Here is a 25,022-nt window from a genome sequence, read left to right on the forward strand (position 1 = left end):
ACCTCCCACATTCTTAATGTTGTGTTTCCCCATAATTCCTACAAGGAAACCAAATTACCTACATAATGAGGTGGGGTCTTTGGGTTAAGTTATCAAAAGGACAAAGCCCTCATGAATGTTGGTGATGTTCCTTTAAAAGAGGTCCAAGGGCATTAATTCATCCTTTTGACCACTGAGGACACAAGGGTATCACAGTAATATTATTATACTCCCAGTTTCCTAAGCTATGAGAAATAATTTCCTGTCATTTACAGGTCAACCTGACTGTGGCATTTTCTTATAGCCCTTCCAAATGGACTAAGACATCACCCCAAGCATGGAGTCATCCCGCTGTGGTTACAAACCTGGTATTGCTCTGGAGATGGCTGGGCTCTCCTCTATTTCTGTGTAGCACATCTCTGTACATCCTTTCACCAACAGAAGGTGAAAAAGTCACCTCTTAGGCCAACAGCCTCTGTTCAGAGATCATATGGAACACAGATGCTGTTCAGGGGTGAGGGTAGGTGGATGTGTGAGTGTGATGGTGTCAGTGAGTATGCATGTATGTGTTTCTTCTCCTTCCCTGTTCCCTCTCCTCTGTCTATTTCTCTCTGCAACATTGAGACTCAAATCCAGAACCTTCTACACAGTACACAACTACTCTACCACTGAGCTACATCCCAACAACACCCACCTTTCCTAGTATCACCATGGACACAGCCCACGAGTCCCTGCGACTCCACTGGTCATCTGTGAGAAAACCAAGCATTGGAATAAGCATGCAAACAAGATGTGTAATAGAAGGAAAACCTACCAATGGCCTGTCATCTTTCCATCCCTCGCCTCCTGCCCATACTCAAGCAACTGCGCCTGTGCTGGCCTAAGAACGTGCTAGTGAGAAATCAGCTCACTGAGAGACACATAGAAAATGCCATGGGTCTGAACCTGACACTGGAAAGCAAAGATGTGGTCCATCCAGAGTAGTTGCAACTTCTCTACAGTCAAGGCAAAACGCAAGTTTATTTAGTAAGATGGCATTGCCAGAACACAGCACAAAGAAGCCACAGGGAAACTGATTCCGGTTTGGTCTCAGCAGACGTCATTAAATGAATCAACCTCATTCTCTAGTTTAGAATAAAGTCCTCACTCTCTTTTTTAGTTTTGCTGGTGGTGGTGTTTTAAATAAGAGTGTGGGTTTATCCAAAATATAATGGGACACCATCCTAAAATGAATTTGGGCACTGTATTCCCAGGGTTAATTTCCATCCTTAAACCCTTGTCCTGGGCACACGGGGATGTGCTGTGTTACACAAGAACAGAAGCAATTAAGATAATTGCTGCCTGTTCCCACCTAGCCGAAGCTTCCAGATGATTCTTATTTGGGCGCTGTTCAAAGTACCATGGCCCCAAGTCAAGAGACTGCAATAAACAGGGCTTAAGCCTCCCCTGCAGATGGACTTGACTATAAGTGATAATAAAGAAACAAGGTAATTCTGGTTCTAAAGACCCTGCCAACTATACACATAATACGTCTTTTGTTTTGTTGCTTTGAGACAGTATCTCACCATATAGGCGACACTGACCTTGACCCCCACAATGCAGGCCTAGCTAATCAATTCCCCCATCCCCCTGCCTCAGTTAAATGCTGACAGGCATATGCCATCACAAGAAGATTCCAACAATAGATTTTAAGAAAATAAATAGATAGATAGATAGATAGATAGATAGATAGATAGATAGATAAATCTATCCCCCAGTCAGTATCCAAGGTAACCACACTCATCATAGATTTTTCAGGCCACAAGGTCCATCCCACACAAAGAAGTCATTTAGGTAAAAGTTTGTCTCTGAACTCTTTCCTATCTCTCCACACCTAGCCCCAACTGCCAAAGCCAAACATGCTTGGCTTGCCAATGTGCAAAATGGCTTCCCAACTTTCCCAACACCCCATACAGCTTCCCAATTATCCAAAATGGCTTTGGGGAGTGGGGACAAGCTCCCAGTAGGCAACTCCTTACCATCCAGTTCTTCCACTGAGATATTAGCCAACTGTTCGCTGTCACTGCCGGCAGACAGAGATCGGTTGAGGTAATTCCCCTTGTACAACAAGCCAGCGGTTACATGGTGGAAAGGCATCTTTTCCCTGTACCGGAGAGAGGAGGAGAGAAGGAGAGAAAGTCGTCACCATCCATTTGTTCCCCCATCATTCCCGTAGGAGGTTGTCTCTGGTTTTCTCGATGGCAAATTTCCATCTCCAGGGCAGGTGTGATGGCTCAGTGGGTAAAGGCACTTGCTCCAAGCCTGACAACCCAAGTGTGATCCCTAGAATTCCCATGATGGCGAAGGGGAGAACTGAATCCCGCAAGCTCCCTCCGACCTCCACACACATGTGCACATCCACACCATACACACACATGCACACACACTAAAGGAATTTAGAATAGTTACAGGGTCCTCACAGCCTCAACAACTCCCAAAGGATCTTGGGATCTCCCTCAACTCAATTTAGCTTCTTCATTTCTCTCATTTCGTATGAATTTAAACAGCAACGCCCTCAAAAACCGTGGAAAAGCACGGGAGATATCAAACCAATTCTTCTTATTTCTGTTTTGATCCTGTTTTTGTTGTTGTTGTTGTTGTTGTTGTTGTTGTTGTTGTTGTTATTTTGGGTTTTTTTGTCTGTTTGTTTCACATTTTGTTTTTGCAGTACAGCAGAAATACCTAGACATGTATTCTACAGTTGAGCCCCATCTCTGGTCCACCAGCCCTTTTTCTCAAGAGATAGAGCCCTGCTAATTTGCCCAGGCTGGCCTAAATCTCACTCCCTAGCCTGGGCTGCACCTGGGCTCACTCTCCAGCTTGGACTAGCCTCCTGGATAGCTGTGATTACAGACCCTCACCACCAAACCCAGCATCCCTGCTGCATCATATAAACACCACCACCCTTCACTCTCTTCGTGGGCCTCATACATTATCACTCCAAGTTGGAAAAACCCGAGCATCCCAGAAACACTGTCCTATCCAGCAACAGGACATCTTGGCTACATTCATGTGAAACTGTAAGTAGGTCACATTCCTCAGGGAAAGTGGGTGTTCCTGCCATATAACACTCGAGGAAAGGAAAAAATGTACAAAATCTTTCTTTTATTTTTTAATTGAGAGTTTAGGGGGCTGGGTAGATAAATCAATGGGAAAGGTTACTTCTGAAAGGACTTCTCAGGTCCTAAGTGTGAGGACCTGAGTTCAAATCCCCAGCATCCATGTGAAAAGCTGGGCATATCCACATGTGTGTGCCTGTACCTCAGTGCTGTGGGGATTCAGGAGAGCAGAAGCTTGCTGGCTGCTACCCATTTCAGGTTCAGTAAGAGACCCTGTCTCAAAGGAATAAAGTAATAAATGAGAGAGAAGGACGCCCAATGGCCTCCTCTGGCCTCCTCATGGACATGTCCACACAGAAGCACTTGAACCTTCACACAAACCTTTGTATACACCACACACATCCAAACCAAGATTAAAAAAAAAATGAGCTTCAAAGCTGACCCCCAAACGTACTACATAGCTCAGGCTGGTCTTGAACTTGAGGAGTCCCTGGCTCAGCCTCCTGAGTTCTGGGGTTCCAGGGAGTCACTACCATACTCAGCTCCAAGTTTTTACAACTCCATGCGTGCAGGGGTGTGCAAGTCTGAAATGCAGCCCTTCCAAGCCTGATTGGGGTAAAGAGGATACTCTCAGAAATGGTTTCCGGTGAAGGAAAGCGACATGTCAAGGCATTCAAGAATGAAAAGATTTGGGGCACTCTCGAAGAAATCAAAGAATCCTCATGGCCAAATTCACAAGCCACCCAGCCCAAGTCCCTGCCATTACTGGGACAGAGCAGGTCTCCCAGCACAGGGGAGCTAGCTCAGTGGGTAAAGTCAACATGAGGATCTCAGGTTATGTCTAGAACACACACACACACACACACACACACACACACACACACACACACATGCCAGACATATTGGTGGGCTCTGCTAATCTCAACACAGGAGAGGTGGATCCCTTGAGATCTCTAGCCTGAGAGTCCAGATTACTTGTCAAGTCACAGACCAGTGACAGAGACTCTGCCTCAAAAGGCAAGAGGGGTGACTTCTGAGGTACAAAACCCAAGATTTTCCTCTGGTGTCCACACACACACACACACACACACACACACACACACACACACACACACACGACATTCTCCCTCCAACATACACTGCAAGGTGTTTATTTAGACTAAGCAGTGAAAGGGGTCATCTCCTCCCAGCACAAGCTGAAGGCCTTGGTCCCACAGGAGAGGAATGCGTCCCTACACATCTGCTACTCTCTGGGTAAGTAACCTGCAGAATCCTTTCAGCACTAAAGCTTGCATCTGCACAGTTGACCTCTGGGTCCTCTCTGAAATGCACATAGAAGAAAAAAACAGACAACTCCATGTTAATCCCCGCCACTCACTGTCCAAAGCACTCCAACCCTGCTCATTTGAAAAAAATCCAAACTAGGATAGGCATGGGATCTGAGCACTCTAAGTATGAAGCAGGAGAATCACCAGTTTGAAGCCAGTTAAGACTAGCCTCAGCTATGTAGTGAAATAAAGAAGAAAAGAGAAGGAAGAAAAAGAAAGAGAAGGGAACAGAAGAGACAGAAAGGGGAAAAGGGGTAGAGAAGGAAGAAGAGGAAAAAGAGAAAGAGAAGGAGGGAGAGAAGGGAGAGAGTGTGGTAGAGGGAGAGGAGGGAAGGAAAGCCTAAAAAAGAGCGCCGTTCCCTGGCCACTGCACATGGGCACTGTCCAGCACCAGGGACCACTCTCCTGACATCTTTTCTCTCTAATGCAACTAAAGTGACAGACCCAGCCAGACAGCCTTCCCCACACACACACCCCCTTGGAGTCTAAGACATGGCAGCGAGGTGGCTGCTTAGCCTTGGAGCTGCTGTCGAGTCAAACAATGGAATCCCTAAGAGGAAGACTTGACCAGAACACAAAGCCACTTAGAGGCAAAAAATAAAACAGTTCTTCTGCAACGCAGGCACCCAGGAGTTATTTAGACTCCACAGCGCTCAGCTAAGCACCAGCCACTTCCATCCGGATGTCAAACCCTCCTTTCAAATTCAAAAATGTCTAAAAATGAATTAATCATCTTCCCACAAAATAGGTTGCGTTTCCTGACTTCTCTATTTCTATCGGAGGTTCACTCATCACAGCAACTGGGACAGCCCTCACCAAAGCTCTGGGCCCCGAAAAGTAAAACAGACATATGGCTGAGGCAGGCGCCAGCTGTCAGTCTCCCTTCATGCTGCCCGTCACTAACAAAATGCATATCCGTAGGAAGACTGTAAACGGCAGGTCGCTGGTTGCAATCTCTGGAGAAGTAGGTAGAGTTATTGCCAGGCAAGGATGGAGATCTGAGTTCGACCCTCAGAGTGCACAGAAAAAAGGTAGGCAGGATGGCACGTGCCTGTAACCCCCAAACTGGGAAGCTGAAGCCAGGAGGACCCCAGAGGCTTGCTGCCCAAGCCTGCCTGGCTGGATCGGTAGGCTCCAGAGCAAATGAGAGACCCTGTCCCAGTGAAACCTGAGACTGACTTCAAGCCTCCACATGCACATGTGCCTGTGCATGTACACCCATACATGTGCACCTGCAAACAGACAGGCACACCACACGTTTGCAAACACATGGACACATGCATATAAAGGTTCACCCATAATGAATTAATTAGTTTTTGTTTTTTTGGTTTTGTTTTTTTGTTGTTTTTTTTTTTTTTTTTTTGGCTTTTCAAGACAGAATTTCTCCATGTAGTTTGGGTGCCTGTCCTGGATCTCACTCTGTAGACCAGGCTGGCCTCGAGCTCACAGAGATCTGCCTGGCTCTGCCTCCTGAGTGCTGGGATTAATTAGTTAAATTTAAAAATTAATGGCAGGACCCTAATACAGAGAAGGTATGCTTTTGATGACTATCAGGGATACATCTTCAACTGATCGTGTAAAGCAGTTTTCTTCAGGTGTGACATGACCACTGGCCATCACAGGGCAGACAGAGGTTGCCACGATACCTACACGATGCTTGGCCCATAGTCGTGGTAACAATATAAGCACAGTACAACAGTGGTAGATAAAGTAAAGGTAATGAGATGGTTAGTATAAAGAGAGGAAGGCTAGTCACAGGACCCTCCGTTGGGGTTCCTACCATTATTCCTTCCTGCACCCTGGCTGCACATGGTCTTGAGAGATGCTGGGGCATGTAAGAGAGGGAAGGCTAACTTATGGAGGGACTCCAAGAAGTTGTCACCCATGGTGGGAGAGACCATGAGGTGAAGCAGCTATTTCTGAGTCGCCCACACTCCTACAAAGTCAACCCCTATCTTTGCTCCTGTAAGTGACCCCAATAAACTCATTGGCTCACAAGCTGGGCTTGTATTGCAATCCTTAGTCTCGTATATCACCGTGCCGTGTCTAGCATGAATGACATTTGTCCATTTCTCCCCAGGAAACGTCACTCTGCACACATAAAAGGAAAACAAGAGCCTTTTCCTTGGAAAGATAACATCCATTGCGTTCTCTTCTGTTCTCCAAGTTAATTTTTAGAACAATCGAGAGTCACAGAGAGAGACAGAGGTAGGTAGGAGGATGGTGTAGAAATGAACCCCAGACCTGACTCGTGGAGTCATGTGTCATGATCATTGGAGTATGAACTAACTTGCATTTTGCAGGCCATGTGTAGTTCTGGATAACAGTCGATCTCAAAATTATAGAGTGACTTAAAACATTATAAAGTAGTTACTATTTTTGAAAAACTTGATTGTCAAGTTCTCAGGTGTGAACTTCACAGATGGCTGTGTAGCAATGCCTCACTTGGACACCCACTGGACATACTTGTGAAGGGAAGAGAAGTCCACCCTGGGACTAATGAGATGGTTTAGCGGTTAAAGGTGCTTGCCACCAAGCTTGATAGCCTGAGTTCAATCCCCAGCTCCCCACATGGTGGAAGGAGAGAAGCCAGTCCCCCAAGTTGTCCTCTGATTTCGGCACACATGCGGTGGCCTGTATGTACCCACATACACAACACATAGATATTATTTGAAGCAAAAAGAAAGCCACCCTGGCATTCTGGCTGGTGATTTCTGAGTGGTATTATCTTTGCTACCACTACCAGCAGCAGCAGGACAGGAGACATACCATAGTTCCAGGCTGCCACTCATAACAGCTTAGGGAGCTCTTTCAGAGAGATGGGATTCTTAATTTCAGCACAAAAAAAAAAAAAAAAGAAAGAGAAAGAAAGAAAGAAAGAAAGAAAGAAAGAATTGATTAATTAATTAACTTCATGGCAAACCAGTATAAAGTACAGCTAGAACTCCTGTGAAGATAGTCTAATATAACATGGGAGTTAACAGAACAGGATAAGGTGAGTCCACACACCCAACCAAGCATGGTGTGGGCTTCCCAAGAGAGAATCCCAGCCGGGCGGTGGTGGCGCACACCTTTAATCCCAGCACTCGGGAGGCAGAGCCAGGCGGATCTCTGTGAGTTTGAGGCCAGCCTGGGCTACCAAGTGAGTTCCAGGAAAGGCGCAAAGCTACACAGGGAAACCCTGTCTCGGGGGGAGAGAGAGAGAGAGAGAGAGAGAGAGAATCCCAATTGAGTGTCTTCACATATGACTTCAGTGGCTTCTGAAGTGGTATCTCAAAGGGCTGCTAAGGAACTTTTTTGGGTAGATGCAGTCATTGGGTGGTCTCTGGTGTCCCCTGGGTGGGAAGATGGCTACTAAGGGGATTCTCAGGGTCCTAAGGGTTGCAGAGAGAGTTGCCGTGTGTCTTGCTGTAATAATTGCTTAGATTGTGAGGTTTCCTCCAGGAAAGGAGGCAGGCTGCAGTTGAAGGTCCTGTATGGTCAAGCCTTAACCATGGTTAGTTGCTATTTCAACAGTGCTTTGAAAATAGTCTCTCCGCAAAAGGCTTGTTGCCTCTGTGTTGGCCACCTTTATAGAAACTACTGACTCCTCACTGGGCTGGGATTCTTGATTCTCAGCCCATGAGGAACTTCCACCAGACTTTGGAATAAGAGGCCCCTCTACCCCCTTCCCACATCCTCTTAATTCTCCCAGTCCCGTGTCCCTCAACACTGAATCCAGCATTTAAATACCTGTTATTTGAGCCCATGTTTAAGTCTTTGTAGATCCAAGGAGACATCTTGCCTGATCACCTCTAATTGAATTTTCCTTATGGGAACAAGATCCACTGAGGGCTGTAGGGGAGTTAAAAGCATTCCTTCCCTGCAGCGTGAATCGCTTGCTTTTCTCTGTGATCGTCTTTTACCTGGATCTTTGAAGCATTGGATTCACCACACAACTTTTTATAGCTGAAGAAAAACAGACACTTTATTACTTTCCTGGGGTGGGGAGAGAGAGAGACTCGGGTGAATTTATGTCTGACCGTACATCTCCGCTGTCAACTTGGTGGGATTTAGAATCACCGCAGACACAAACCTCTGGCCACACACAGCTGAGTAGAGATGGAAAGACTCCCCCCTAGACATGGGTAGCACCATCCTCTAGGGTGTGGTTCTGGACTGGGTAAAAAGGAGAAGGTAAGCTGAGCACCATCATCAGTCTCTCTGCCTCCTGACTGAGGGTGAAATGTGACTCACACTCCCGCCTCCAAGCCTCCTGCACCCTAAAGGTGTGAGCCAAAATGGCCCCTTTCCTTCCTTAAGTTGCTCTTGTTCGGTATTTTGCAAAGAGAAAAGTAACTAGTACAGAATTGAATCTACACCCCAAATTCAGTCCCAGAACACACAGCAACTATTTTGAAGCCAAAACTGCTCACTGGGGAATCAGGCTTGTGACAATAGTTTGTCTCTGATTTAAAAAAAAAAAAAAAAAAAAAAAAGCAGCTTACAAATTAGGTACACCTTCATCTCCCTTTGTCTCTGGATCCAAAATATTCAAAGTCTAGGGGGAAAGAAATTAGGTGTGATTGGACCATCCACAGCACTAAATAAAACCATGTTCACGATTGGACCATCCCTGGTAATAAAACTATGCTCAAGGAATCTCAATGCTGTAATGAAGGACTAAATTTCACTCCAAGATGCCTGAGGAAACTCAGGCTTTAGAATGCTCTCCTTGGCCAAGAAGACAAATATGAACATCCATAAGCTAAGTTGGACTTGACTTGAACACAAAAACTTAAAGCTGGACCTGAATACAGAGAACAACCGTGAAAACTCAGGATCTTCATGAAGGCAATCCCTTGAATGTATGTGGTCCCTCCCTACTCACACGCTTCAACCTCGGAGCCAACACAGTAGTACTAAGAGGGAAGGTCTTGGTCCGGGGAGACGATTAACTCACAAAGGGCCTGCCCTGCAAGCATATACTTTGGACTGCTCATCAATTAAGTGGTATCAAACCTCCCCCTTCTGCAGTAAGTCTCAAACTGTGGGTTTTGACTCCTTTGGGGGGGGGGGGGCATATAACAACCCTTCCATTGGGGTTGCCTAAGACCATCAGAAAACACAAGGTATTTCATTCTGATTCATAACAGTAGCAAAATTACAGTTATGAAGTAGCAGCAAAAATATTCTATCATTGGGGGTCACCTCTGGACTGTATTAAAGTAAGTATTAGGAGGGTTGGGAACCAATGCTCTAAATTGTATAAGTGCCATTCATTCTGCTATGTGGTCCTGAACCCTCCTCAACGCCCGTCCTAAGCTGCTGTCTGTCTATGACATTATAATCTTTTCTAATAATATCTTATTAAAGATAATCTGTTTCAGTGTTGCCCTTGAACCCCAAGCCTGAAACCTTTTGCTAAGGATTTGACGAGACACAGCATGAAAGGAAGTCATGGCTGTGTTGAGTTGAAGATGACACACACTGGGTTACAAAGAGGCATTTCAACAGGACACAGAAGAGGGCGTGTGCGCTACCACGCTGAGGAGACAGGTGTGAGCACCAGGCTTCCAGAACTGAAGCACTGGACTGTCATTGACAAAATGGGGCTGTTGGGATGGATGTTTGGTTGTTGTTTGGCTTTTTAAATTTTTTATAATAGTTTTGTTTGTTTGTTTGTTTGTTTTATTAACAGAATGTGTCAGTCTACCAGGACTGAAACCTTAAAATACTCACTCCTTCACAAACACATTCAAAATGCTGCTCTTTACACACTTTAAGTTAAACATATTTCTGATAGTGGGCGTGAGGGAAAGGAGAGGAGGAAGAGCAGGGGAAAGAGAGGAAGGGAAGGAAGGAGGGAGGAGGGAAGAAGAGAGGAAGGGAGGAAAGGTCAGACAAGGATGAGGAAGAAGAGGAGGAAAAGAGAAAGGGAAGGAAGGGAGGAGAGGGGAGAGACGGCAAAATCATCTGAACACTCGTTAACTTGACCCTTGAAAGTCTATCAAATACTTTGAGGCTTTTCCGACATCGTAGATGGGCGTTTGAAAGTGGTTGAAAGTCCTCCATTCAATCTGGAGAGCTTTCCTGAGTGGAGACGGGGCGGCGCCTGCGCAGATGTGAGATTCCTGTCCTAGACTTTGCAGGCATACTCGGGACAAGGTCAATTTTGCACTGTAAAGGTTAAAGAGCAGCACCAACCGTCCCCATCCCCACTGTGGGCCTTTGCCAAACTCCTTAGAAATATCCATGAAAGTGCATAAAAATAAATAGCGATTTTTTTTTTTTTTTTTTTTTTTTTTTTTTTTGCCAGAGCTGAGGACCGAACCCAGGGCCTTGTGCTTGCTAGGCAAGCACTCTACCACTGAGCTAAATCCCCAACCCCAGTACTTGGGAGGCAGAGGCAGGCGGATCTCCGTGAGTTCGAGGAAAGGCGCAAAGCTACACAGAGAAACCCTGTCTCGAAAAACCAAAAAAAAAAGAAAAAAGAAAAAAGAAAAGAAAAATAAATAGCGGCAAGCCAGGGTAAGGAAGACACTCCTACCACATCAGCACAGTCATGATTAAAGTCAGAAATCATAGTATGGCCCCGAAGCCAGAGATAAAACAATAGCCAATTAGTAAATAGACACATGGGGATCTTTGTGTTTTGTCTTTTTCTTCTTCTTCTTCTTCTTCTTCTTCTTCTTCTTCTTCTTCTTCTTCTTCTTTCTTCTTCTTCTTCTTCTTCTTTGTGTGTGTGTGTGTGTGTGTGTGTGTGTGTGTGTGTGTGTGTGATTGTGTGTGCATGCACCTGTGTGCACACACATACAGAGGCCCAAAGTTGATGTCTGGAATCTTCCTTGATTGCTCTCCCACCTTATTCTTGGAGTCAGGGTCTCTCAATCAAACCCAGAGCTTGTCAATCCAACTAATCTTGCCAGCCACCTTGCTCTGGGGTGGCCACCACACCCATCTGACATCGGAGGTTCGGCTCCCGACACCCAGACTCCAGTCCTCACATTTCAGCAACAAGCACTGAAACCGTTGAGTCCCCTCTGTGGTCCCAGAGATTCTGATTCACCCAAACTCCCTTCAGTTTCAGGGATTTGGGATAAGGGACCACAGCATCAGGCAATCATTCCTGACTGTTAGGATTGCTTTAAAAAAAAAAAAAAAAAAAAAAAAAGACAAGGTCAAATCCCCAGCTCCTTCCAATGCTGCAAGCACAGGCCTTTTCTCCCTATGTTGCTTGTAGATTGTAAATCCTAGTGCATATGGTGGCTAGGAATGAAGGTCTGGGTTAGCTATTAATCTCCATGTATATACACACACATTTGTAAACACGAATTGGGTGTATACCTGCTCCCATGTGCTAGCAGAATTCAGAAGACAGCCTGCATATCAGTCCCCTGCCTTCCACTTTGGTTGACTCAGGGTGTCTTGTTGGTCATCACTGCATATGCCAGGCTGGCTGGTCAATGACTTCTGGGAAGTCTCCTGTCTCTGCCTCTCGTTCTTCTAAAGGAATGCTGGGATTATGACAGGTGTACAAGAGCCAGCTTTATGTGGGTTCTGGGGATCCGAACTCAGGTCCTCAAGCTTGCATGACAAGTACATTACCCATTGAGCTACATGATTATTTTCCCTATGGCTTTCAATTAAAGAAGTACAGAAGTCCTCAGATAGCCAGGGGAAAAATATATAACATACATTAATCATAATAGTTAATAATAGTTAATATGATATTTAATGATTAATAATATAAATTGCATGATACATTAATATATTATTGTTATATATTATATTATTATAATATATATCCCTCAGAGTCCAAGAGCTTTGTTATGGGGACAAGAAGACCTGACCTTACTCCAGCAAAGACACCTGATGCCAGCTAGAGACCTGGCATTTGCCTAAGAACTTATAAAGCAGTGTTATCCTCCCATTAAAGCCCTGCTGTGGCTTGCCAATTGGCAAACCCCAGATTTGGATGGATCTCAAGTCAGACAAGAATGAGTAAGCAGGAACACTAGCAAAGGGTCTGTGTGAACATCTCCCCTCCTTGGAGGATGAAAGGTAGATTATCAGCAGCCATAAAATACCAGCAAGAAGTTACAAAACTTACATTTTATATGAGGGGGGGAGGGGAGAGAGAGAAGCTGTGCGGCAAGAATGCAAAATCTTATGAAAAGATTTATTTTTTACATGTATACGGGGAGGGAATATTACATAGTGGTCCAGGTGCCTGTGGAGGCCAGAGGTTTCCAATCTCCTGAAGCTGGAACTGAACTTGGGTCCTCTGCTGCAGCAGCAAGTGCTCTTAACTGAGGAGTCATCTCTCCAAGCCCCTATTTTCCTTTCTTTTTCTGAGGCAAGGTGTAGCAAGAATCTTAAAAGGTCTTATTAATAAGAACAAACCTGAGGCCAGTTATTGGGGTGAATGTTGGAAGATCAGAGAGACAGAACAAGCCACAGTTTCCTCACCTCACCAGTTCCTCAGCTGGTCTTGTTTCCTCAGACTGCAAGCTTCTGAGTCCTCATCCAAATGAATCTCAGCTGAATTGTGCTGCTCCAAAGCCTAAAAGCTTAACCAGCCAAATGCTGCTAGTTTCTGGTCCTCACACCTTATATATCTTCCTACTTTCTGCCGTCACTCCCTGGGATTAAAGGCTGGATTTCTGGGATTAAAGGCGTGTGTCACCATGTCTGACTGTTTCCTTGAACACACAGAGATCTGCCTAGATCTGCCTCCCAAGTGCTGGGATTAAAGGTGTGTGCTACCACTGCCCATCCTCATGTTTAATATTGTGGCCGTCCTGTTCTTTGACCCCAGATAAGTTTATTTCGGGGAACACAATATTTCAGGGAACACAATACCACCACAGCAGGGTTTTGCCTTGTTACCCAAACTGAGCTAGAATGTTCTGTGTCAAATTCACCATCCTCCTGCTTCAACCTCTAGAGTACTGGGATTACAAGCATGCAGCATTACATTCAATTTCTATTAGGAGTTTTAAGCAATACAACATTGGCTCCAAGAGATGGGGTGGGGGTTAGAGCACTTGCTGCCAAGTCTGAGGACTTGAGTTCAACCCCAGGAGCCATGTGGTAGAAAGCAAACTCCTACAAGTTTTCCTCTGCCCTCCACACACGCATGATGGCACACACAAGCACAAAGCCGTAAAACACTTTTAACACAAAATCAAAACAAAGCAAGAACAAAAACTGCATGATTCTTTTCATAAATGAAGAAAAGGACTTTGATAAGATTCAGCAGCCCTTCAGAATAAATGCCCTGAAGAAGCCAGGACTGAAAGGATCATACTGCAACAAAACAAAGGTTTGCATGAGGCAGCCCAGCTGGGAATGGTGGGGCATGCCTATAATCCCGGTGCTCTGGGGTCTGAGGCAGAAAGCTTGCAAGTCAGCCTGAACTACATAATGAGTTCCAGGCCAGCCTGGTCTACCTAGGAGATGGAGGAGGGAGGGGGAATACTGATATTCAACATTATACTGAATAGGATATAAAAGAAAAGATTTCATCTAAAATCAAGAACAAGACCAGGGTGGACACTCTCATCCAATATGGCGCTTGAAAGGTTAGGCAGAACTGAGGCAAGAACATTCATTTCTTTGTAACACACCACTCCCCAGGCATGTTGTTGGAGCAAAGACAGCCAAGGTTGACTGGAAAGTACTTTGCAATGGATATCTTCATGTGTGTTTCTTTGTATATATTACAGGAATTTCCCTAGACTATAGGTATAGATAGAATACTTAGTATGTTGTTTTGTTTTTGTTAAAGATTTATTCCTATATTTTAATGACATGTACATGTGTGTATCTGTGTGTAGGTTTGTGCATGGGAGTGTAGTGCCTCTGGAGGTCCAAAGAGGCTGTCAGATGTCCTATAGTTTGAGTTGTGAATGGCCTAAGGTGGATGCTGGGGATGTCAATGGGTCATTTGTTCCTGTGAGATAGCATCTTATGCTGTAGGCCAGACTTCCCTTAAACTCAGAGTAGTCCTCCTTCCAGAGTCTGCCTGCTACTGGGGTCTCACATGTGGACCACCAGCCCTGCCTGGCTACTAAGCTATATAAACTTTTATCTTTACTGAATGTCATCAAATTGCTCTTCCAGGTGATGGGGTTAACTATGTATTGCCATATAACATATTATCCCAGAACTTGGTGCATTGAAAACCACAAATATTTACTCCCTCCCAGGTTTTATGGGTGAAAAATCCAGAGTTGCTTAGCTGGTCTGTCTGACTTAACAGGCCTCGGGTGGTGAAAAGCTACCATCATCAGACAATGTAGAAGAAGCTCCGTTCCCGACATACTGTACTAGCAAGGCTAACCACAAAAGACCAAGATTGGGGACAAGGCTGGCGAGATGGCTCAGCGGGTAGAGACACTTGTCACCACACCTGATCAATTGAGTTTAATTCCCAGGACCCACATAGTGGAAAGAGAAAACCAACTCTTCAGAGTTGTCCTCTGACCTCCACACAGGTGCCAGGGCCCACATTAGCATGCGTGTACATACACACGTACTCCGAATGAATAAATAATGTGTTATTAAAACTGTGGGCTATCAGACTATTCATTTTTTTTTCTTCCTTAGATTTCATTAATGGTCCGTTCAAGAAATCTTTCTGAATGGCTGTCAGCCATTCTGACTTCCTTTGCTGAGAATGGACCTGTTTTCTCTCATTTCTCACTGATGGCTTCTGGGAGCTTCTTGCTATAGAGGTGACTCTCTTAGCTACTGTTTCTTGTTGCTATGACAAAACACTTGGAAAAAGCCAAAGAACCGCCTTTGGCTCACAGTTTGAAGGGACACAATCCACCATGATGGGGAAGGCTGGGTGGAAGGAGCCTGAGGTGGCTGGTCCCATGGCATCCACAGTCAGGAAGCAGAGGGATGGATTCCCATGCTCAGCCCACCTCCTCCTTTTCATTAGTCCCAGACTCCAGCCATAGGGATGGTGCCAGCCACATCCAGGGTGGGTCTCCCCATTTCTGTTAAAACTCTCTGGAAATATCCTCACAGACACACCCAGAGGTGTGTCCCCTCTATGACTATGAGTCAAGTAAAGTTCACAATCAGTATTAATCATGACACAGAGTTTACCCAGCAAGCTCATGTTCAGATCAGGGAAAGAATCTATATCCAATTAGCAACTACATTAGCACAACTACACATTCAAGTGACGTTTCTGATTTAAAGTAAAGCAAGCCCTCTGCACACCCAAGGAGAAAATACAGATTATACACAAGGGAATAAAGTAGGATGGGATGCCTTTAAAAAAAAAAAAAAAAAAAAAGCAGAGGCATGTGTGAGCTCATGCTTGTCATCCTGGCACTCAAACTGCTGAGGCAGGAGGATTGCCATGAGCTTAAGGCCAGCCTGGGCTACACAGTGAGTTCTGTGCTAACCCAGGCTGCCAAGTAAGACTCCTTCCTGCCCTCTCTCTCAAAGAATTTTCAAAGTTGTGCTGAAATTTGAATATACTCCCTTAAACACTTGCTAGGTTAAAATTAAAATTAAAGGTTGTATTTATGACAAAAATGGCCCAGAGAGATGGCTCAGTGGTTAAGAGTACTTAATGCTCTTGCAGAGGACCTGAGCTTGGTTCCTAGAACCCATATGAAATGGGACACATCATTTAACTCCAACTCCAGGGGATCTGATGCCCTCTTCTGGTCTCCATAGGCATGGACACATACCCACACAGACAAACTTATTACATGTAAATAAAGTTAAAATAAAAATAACAAAAATGGAAATAATGACTACTTCAAAACTACAAAGAATATAATTAAAGTATTCTGGTAAAATATTTAAGTTGTATCAACATTCTTACTATGTGAGAGAAAGAAAAAAACGGCCTTTGACACTATCATCTTACTTAGGAGACAAAACAGAGAAATAATGAAGTGGGGGGGGGAGGTGCAAAGAGCCAGTTCTCAAAAACAAAAGCAATACTCCAGATGAATCTCTGCCAAATTTATTATAACAAGTAATACAGAAGTCACAAATAAACCAACCAGGTAAAATATGAGCGTTCTATAGGCAACCCAAGACTAGTGAATTGTAGGCACTCCTTAAATTAGCTATTTCTATCTCAGAACACAGAAATTAGATTTAAATGGAAGCAACAAAATTTACTGTAACTTGTGTTTAGAATAAATTCGTTTCTTGCTTTTTCTTTCTCTACTTTTTCATTGACTTTGTTCTATTTAGGAAACTGAGGTGTCCCTATGTAGCCCAGGCTGCCCTCCATCTCCCAACCCTCTGTCTCCCCCTCTCGCCTCAGCCTCCTGAGTTCTGAGATTGCAAGACCGTACCCCATCGCCCAGCTGTCACAAATCTTAACACTCAGGCTGGTGAGACGGCTCAGCTCAAGTCTGATGTCATGTCTAAGGCCCGGGGTTTTATCCCTGGAACACGCCTGATAGAAGGGGAGAACTGACTCCCAAGACACATGCCTTGACCACCACACATGTGCCCATCCACCACCACTAACATGGGTGCCACACAGGTGTGCTCACACAAATAAAGAAATGTTAAAAAAAAAAAAAAAGGAAATATTGTCACACTCTCTTATACAATTATTTGAATAGGAGCTTTGAGTTTGTATTTTATTATGAGGGCTTCATAACTAAAAAAAATGCACCTCAGAGAGAGACCCTGACAGAATTAAAACTGCCAGTGACTATGTCTACTAAATCTCAGTCCTCATTCAATTTTATCTGACAAGCGTGGCTAGGTTTATTTTAGGTTTAATACACCAGGATGATAAAATTTCATCTTCCCTAATACCCACCAACGCTTTTTCCAAACTGATTGAAAGGAATTGCTGAACTGATGGGCCTTAAAAAGACATTCCATCTTCTCATGTGGAACTTTCCCCAACAGTTGAGAGTGTTGAGAGCCGATGAAACTCTGTTCCCCAGGTCTAAGAAGAAAATAGATTTTTATTTGTGTGTGTGTGTGTGTATGTGTGTGTGTGTGTGTGTGTGTGTGTGTGTACGCCCACATGAGTTTATGTGTGTCGCACGCATTCAAGTACCCTTCTAGGCCACAAGAGGGTGGTTGAATCCCCAGCAGCTGGCACCTAGTATGGGTGCTGGGAACTGAACCAAGGTCCTCTGGGAGAAGGCATACTCTGAACCTCTGATCCATTTCTCTAATCTCCTAGTGGCACATTTTTGAACTTCACTGATCTGAACTTTGCTAATAATGCATTTATAGCAGTATGTGATGTGTGTTACAGGTACACACATGCCAGCACACACTCACACACTGTGTATGTATACATGTGGAGGCCTCCGGTATCATTTCTCCGGCACCATCCACCATATTTTTGAGACAGTGGTTCTCACTGACTTGGACAGCAAATGAACTAGTCTGGCTGGGCAGTGAGCCCCAGGGATCTTCCTGTCTCTGCCTCTGCCTCTCAAGGGCTGGGTTACTAGGAGGTGCCACTAAACACAGATGGCCTTCTTGTTGTTGTTGTTATTGTTGTTGTTGTTTTGCTTTTTACATATGTGCTGTGGAACCTGAAGTTCCACCTGCTTAAAAGGCAAGCACTTTACCCACTGAGCCATCTCCCCAGCTTCTTTTCACAGATTTTTGAATGTCACAGGTTTGGCTTTGTAGATAAAGCACTCAGATTTGTTTCTTTTAGCAACAACAAGAAAATTCATGTCATGGTTATAACATTCCCAAAAGTCCATTTGTAAGCATTTCTTTCTCTAGCATGAGTTTCCTCTGAAAAGCAATTATCTTTTTTAACGTTGTAAAACTGCCTGAAGTGTTTGAAGCCAACCATAATCCTGCTGTCCCCTAAGATCTGAAAATGTAGACCAATGTCTGCTGTAAGCATTGGCTTTTTCATTGTCATGTTAGCTCAACCTAGAATCATCTGAGAAGGGAGAGTCAGTGAGGGACTGTGAGCGTGTCTAGGAGTTGTCTTGGTTACGTTAATTGATTTGGGAAGACACAGCCCACTGTGGGCGACGCCATTTCCTAGGAAAGGGGTCCTGAACAGTCTCAAAGAGTGGAAAGACTGAGCTGAGCATAAATGACCAAGTGAGCATATTTGCATTCATTTTCTCTCTGTTCCTGACTGTAGATGTGATGGGACTCGTTGAAGTTCCTGCCTTGACTTCCCTCATAGTGATGGTCTATAACCTAGAATTGTAAGATAAACAACAAACCCCTCTCTCACCCTACGATTTTTTTCTTTTCAGAGTATTTTATCATAGCAACAGAAATGAAATGAGGACATCTACTGAGGACGGGGAGTGTGACTCTTCTTTGGGCTTGACAACTTTTTTAACTTTTTTAGCCACCAAAATAAACCTGGTGCTTTATCATGATAGACAAACTATCTCGGTCATCTCCATCTGATTTCAGATTCAGGCCGAGTTTCATTATTCATGAGAGTGGATGCAGATGTACATTTCAAATAGTCTCTTTGGAGTCATTAAACTGTGCCAACTTCTGTCCAGTCTGGCAGCCTTGGCAGTATTTAAACTCATTACCAACCAAGGAAGGGCTCCTTCAGGACACAATGGCGGTTTCAGCTCAGCCATTGTCATGAGGGTCTTGAGATTCACTAGAGTCTGCTTAATTGGCATGGCCCAAAAGCTTGGTTATATTCAGAATGGTTTAGTTTAGTTTTATTGAAGTGCTGGGGATGGAACCATGAGCTTCACATATGCTGGACAATAACTCTACCACTGAGCTATATCCCTGGCCCTTTATTTTTGAACCAGGGTCTTTTTAAGTTGTTTTCTATTACATTTTAGTGTGTTTATGTGTGTATGTGTGTGTGTGCCCACATATGCATGCTATGGCATGTGTGGGGAGGTCAGAGGAGAACATTCTCCTTCACTGTTGACCAAAATTAATAGAATCATCAAACTTGGCAATCAGTGCCTTTACTTGATGAGATCTCCCTGACCTGAAATGGTCCTTTAAGTTGTCCAAGATTGCCTTAAACTCATCATGAAGACTGATCTTGAATTTTCTCTCCTCTGCCCTTGGCCTCCCTAGTAGCGAGGATGACAGGTGTACAATACGAGGCTCTGGCTAAAATCTTGGTTCTCTTAGCATATATGGATGGGCTCATGGCAAGCACCTTTCATCCCAGAACTGGGGAAGTAGAGGCACAAGAATCCAAAATTTGAAGTCAAACTCAGTTATGTATCAAGTTTCAGGCCAGCCTGGACTCCCTGAGACCCTGTCTTTAAAGTTTTTAAATGGCAAGAGCAAATACACTAAGTCATACCTATGACTCCCCTAACTAGACATGAATGTTTCAAGTCACTCAGCAAGTGTCTGAAGGACCCACTATACACAGCAGCAGGCGTGTGATACCCAGACTTTCTTGAACATGTCCTAACACAGCCTTGGGCATAGGCATGGGCAAGTGTCATCCTTAACCTTAGATTTTCTTATTGATTCTTCTGTTTCTGTTCTTTACAAACATCTTACTTCCTGCCTTTGGAATTCATGCAAAAATATTATTAAAAGAAAAGAAAAGGGGACTGGGGAGATGGCTACTGAGTCAGATGCCAGCCACAAAAACATGAGACCGTGGGGTTAGATACCCCACACCTATGTAAAGCTAGACACAATGTCACAAGTCTGTAATCCCAGTATTTCTGTGACCAGATGGGAGGTAGGGGCAGTCTAATCCCAGAAGCTGGAAGCCAACTAGCCTGGCATAGGCAATGATGTAAAACAAGGTGACTCTGTCTCCAACAAGGTGAAAGGCCAAGACAGACACCCAAGGTTGTCCTTTGATTTTTCAACATGAGCTGTGACACATGTGTGCTCACACTCCCATGTGCACATGTGCACAGACACAGACACACAGACACACACACTTAAAAAAAAGAGAGAGAAAATACAAGACACCATTTCTCTCATTATTAAATAATAGTATCCTTGTGTCTACTTAATGTAGAAAAGCGTAAACAAGAGAAAAAAAAAACTATGCAAGAGAAAAAGACTATTAAAAAGAGCCAAATAGATGGCTTAACATTTAAGAGTACTTGCTGCTTTTGCAGAGTGGAATTCGGTTGTGTAGCTCACAATGGCCTGTCATTTTAGCTCATGAAAATATGACGCCCACTTCTGTCCTTCTCAGGTATCTGCACTCACATTTGTACACACACAAAAATCAATCAATCAATCAATCTTTTTTTTAAAAGAGCAAAACATCAAATTCTTTTAAAGCCCAGAGTTGTTAGATTCTATTTATCATACCATGGTTAAGGGACATTCAGAACTTTAACAAAAGAAATGGCGGAGGAAAAGCCCGGCCGGTATAGAAACAGAAACTTCAAGACACTGCTGGAGCACAAGTAAGAGTAACCAGCCAACAAGGACAGCCGCAGAGAAGAAACAAACAACTCGCAAAGTTGGAAAAGGCCAACAACCAAGAAACCCATGAAAACGACTTGATCTCACCAGCACGCAAAACTGTAATGTTTTTAAAGATGCTGTTAGCCAAGAGAAATGAAATCCCAGCCCTTGGAGGGGCAGAGGCAGGAGGATTAGGAGTCTGTGGCCAGCTTCACATAAAGGGAGATGAGGAAGGGAAAGGGTGGAGGAGAAAAAGAAAAGGAGAGGAGAGAAGAGAACTAAAGAAAGAGAGAGAGAGAGAGAGAGAGAGAGAGAGAGAGAAGGGAGGGAGGGAGGGAGGGAGGGAGGGAGGGAGGGAGGGAGGGAGGAAGGAAGGAAGGAGTGAGTCCCATTCCACAGAGGAGATGATGAGTGCATAAGCAGCCTCATTTGAAGTGATTTCAGCCACCAGAGACACCACCAGTCATAAAAGGTTACTGCTGCCTCTGGAATGTAGAGCATGGCTGCTAGGAACTCATACTTTTTATTTGTTCTTATTTATCTTGTGTTTTATTATCCTATCTCTGCATTCCTTTTATAATGTTAGGCCATAAAATCATATGTAGAGCAGGGTAACAACTATAAAAACATAATTACCTAGTCATATGCATATGTTCTTATCTATATGTATGTATGTGTATATATATATATATATGTGTGTATATATATATATACATACATATATATGATATATCTGTGTGTGTTCCTGAAAAAATGAGCCAAAATATAAATAATAGTTATGGCTAAATGATAAATTTGCTGCAATTGTACACTTATGGAACTGTCCAGATACAGCACTGTGGGTCTATTTCATTTTTAGAGCTACAGAAAAATTAACATGAATTTAACAACTGAAGAGGTTTATGGCTCCAGGGAGCTAATGGGCAAGACCAAGGCTGCCACAGGCCAGGGATAGAGTGACCCGCACAGCTCACATCTGACCTTGGGAGTGAGAACCTTGCCTGGAGACCGTCAAGGGCGAGTGTTAACAACTGACTGTGTCAGCTGGAATAGCCGTTTGTCTTCGACACCAATTTCTCCTCTTTGGAGAGCTGAGGAACAAATAGAGGGCTTTGACATGTTAGACAAGCACCTGCTGTTGAATGACACTCCCAGACCTTCACTGGTGGATGCCAGGCAGGTACTTTACCACCGAGACACACCCCTTGCCCCTCACTGGGGCAATTCTAGGAAAGGCTCTACCACTGAGCCACGCCCCCAAGTCCCTCACTGGGGGATTCTAGGCAGGTGCTCTACCACTGAGCCACACCCCAGCCCCTCACTGGGGGATTCTAGGCAGGGGCTCTACCACTGAACCACACCTTCAGAGCCTCATTGGGAGAATTCTAGGCAGAGGCCCTGCCACCGGGCCATGCCCCTGGACCCCAATCCTATCCCAATTTTTAAGTCTTCTTGTCTCCCTAGGAATGGCAAGGATATTAGAGCATAGCTGATTGGATGAATACACATGCTAGAAGGGATGCTACACCAGCATCAGAAGAACAAACTCACCAGCCACGACATGGGCCTCAGACAAGTGATGGGAGTTGTTCTCTCAGGAAGTAATCAGACAAAAAGTTCAGCTGCTGTTTACCCCTCTTCCTTGGAGCTCTTTTTATCTGTTTTAGCTAATCAATTGAATATGGAAGATTACATGTTTGGGTGCTTTCTCTTTCTCTTTCTAAAAGACACAGTCTTACAGTGATGACAGGTTGGCCTGGAGCTCAAAGCAATCCTCCTGCCTCAGCTATGTAGGGGCAAGGAATGTTATGCAGTTGGCAGACAGGTAAAGTGCTTGCCTAGCTTGCATAAAGCCCTGGGTTCCATCCCCAGCACCACTACAACAAGCACTATGCACATCTATAACCCCTGAACTGGGGAGGTAGAGGCAGGAAAATGAGTAGTTCAAGGTCATCCTTTGCTACATAGGGAGTTTTAAGCCAGCCTGGGCTACTTGAAACCCCATCTCGATGAAGATGATGATGATGATGATGATGTTGATGATGATGGTGATGATGATGATGGTGATGGTGATGATGATGATGATGTTGATGATGATGATGTTGATGATGATGGTGATGATGATGATGATGGTGATGATGATGATGTTGATGATGATGGTGATGATGATGATGATGGTGATGGTGATGATGATGATGATGGTGATGGTGATGGTGATGATGGTAACTCTATGTGGTTTCTTTTCATATTCCCATGTAAGGCTGGCTGTTCTGCCACGTTCACCAGACATGTCTGAACGGGTAATTATCTGTGTCACACCACGAGACTTAGATGCCTTACCTCAAGGAGGCAAATATCCTGTTATCATCATTGACAGGCCTCTCCCAAGACAGTGGGAGTTCAAGGATCAGTGTATCTGTTGGAACTAATTACTCATGGAACCCAACCTTGATTCTGGAGTATTCTCCAGAATGGTGCTATCAAGTCTGCACTAACAGTCTAAGATCAGCCTGGCATCACAAAAGACCGTACTTCCATTGTTTAACCAACAGAAGACATTTAAAAAAAAAAAAAAATCCTGGAGGTTGGAAGTTCAAGATCAAGGTATGAGCATAGTAGAGTTTGGTGAACACCCTCTTCCTGGCCTATGTGTACCTTCTCTGTGTCCTCACACAAAATAGTGGGGTGGGGTGGATGAGCTCTGGCCATCTGTACTTGGAAGGGCTGTTAATCCCATTGTGAAGGTCTTGGTCTTGGGGACTCACTTCCTTGAGAGTTTCAGGCTAGTCTGAGCTACTTAGCAAAAGTAGCTTGTCCCAAAAAGACAAGGGGTGGGACTAGGGAGATAGCTCTGTAAGTAAAGTGTTTACCACATAAGCCTGAGGACCTGAGTCTAATCTGTAGTACCCAACTGAAAAGGCAAAGTCTGTGACCCCAGCAATGGAGAGGTACAGACAAGGAGGCACTGGGACTCACTAGCTAGTCAGCTAGATGACTTAAGAAGCCATACGTACCAATAAGAGACCCTGTCTCAAAAAAGAATAAAGTTCAACAGTGCCTGAATGATATCTGATGGGCTTGGGAGATGGCTCAGTGGTTAAGAGTACTTATTGCTCTTTCAAAGGACCTGGGTTCATAACCACCCATCTATAACTCCAGATCTAACACCATCTTCTGACTTTCAAGGGCACCAAGTACTCACGTGATACAGGCAAAACACTCACGGCATAAAACAAATGTATCTAATTTTAAAATTGTAAATGACACCTGAGATTGACTTCTGGCATCCACATGCACATTCACACATGAGCACAGAAAACACACACACACACACACACACACACACACACACACACACACACACACAAACATGTTCACACACATCCCTATATCACTAACACATATACATACACACATATATAATAATAATAACAATAATAATAATAATAATAAAAGAAGGATAAGAAATCCAATTCAGTGAGAACTTCACTGGCATAGGATTCCACCCCTAGCACTGAAAAAATAAATAAACAAATAAAACAACCTTGGATTAACTCTATCTCAACATAAGAGTTTTTTGACAGATTCAAGAAGAAAAACATTCAGGACCCCTGGAGACCAATCAGTCTCATTTAGGCTCATTTACATAAAATGAATAGCCTGAAAATTAGACTCATCCATTCCACCCTTGAGTGGGGAAACAGTCTGAAATTCACCTATTATTCCTGAGTCGACAGGGTGAGAATGTTTGGAAATAGATCTCAGCACGAACGATAAGGACTTCATGTGTCCTCTAAGTGTCTGTTTCATTCTCCCACAGAACTGGGGGTATGTCCAAGGAAGGCAGGTGATGATCCAGGCACAAGAGAGGTAGGTCAGTTCAACAGCAGGAGTATCAAACAAAATGTGCTGTGATGACATGGACGTCCATAGACAGCATGCATGTCCATAGATGGCATAGACATCCATAGATGGCATGTGTGTCCATAGATGGCATGTGTGTCCATAAACAGCATGCATGTCCATAGATGTGTGTCCATAGACAGCATGTGTGTCCATAGACAGCATCACAGAAGTCACAGCGTGTGCTGGCAATTTTTCCTGGGGCAGCTTAAAGAATCTACATATCATCAGACAAGGTACCAATGACAGACTGAGGAAATGGTTCCACTGAAATCCAGCTCGATGAACCGGTGAGGTTATTAGCATTTCTTAAAGGTGAAGGGGGTGAGTAGCTGCTGGAGCATGGATGACTCAAAGGCAT

The 25,022-nt window shown here is 44.2% G+C and overlaps 1 protein-coding gene across 4 annotated transcripts in view; it reads right to left on the minus strand.

Moving 5' to 3' along the window:
• Positions 1-25,022, minus strand: part of Caln1 (calneuron 1) — a 449,719-nt gene that overhangs the window by 328,306 nt on the left and 96,391 nt on the right. For all 4 annotated transcript variants that reach the window (XM_036171756.1, XM_036171759.1, XM_036171757.1 and 1 more), the window contains one exon: positions 1,998-2,122. In XM_036171756.1, coding sequence (XP_036027649.1) covers positions 1,998-2,122 — 125 coding nt within the window. The remainder of the gene's footprint in view (positions 1-1,997; positions 2,123-25,022) is intronic.

Source organism: Onychomys torridus, chromosome 22 (genome assembly GCF_903995425.1).
Source record: "Onychomys torridus chromosome 22, mOncTor1.1, whole genome shotgun sequence".
In the NCBI taxonomy this organism is placed as follows: domain Eukaryota; kingdom Metazoa; phylum Chordata; class Mammalia; order Rodentia; family Cricetidae; genus Onychomys; species Onychomys torridus.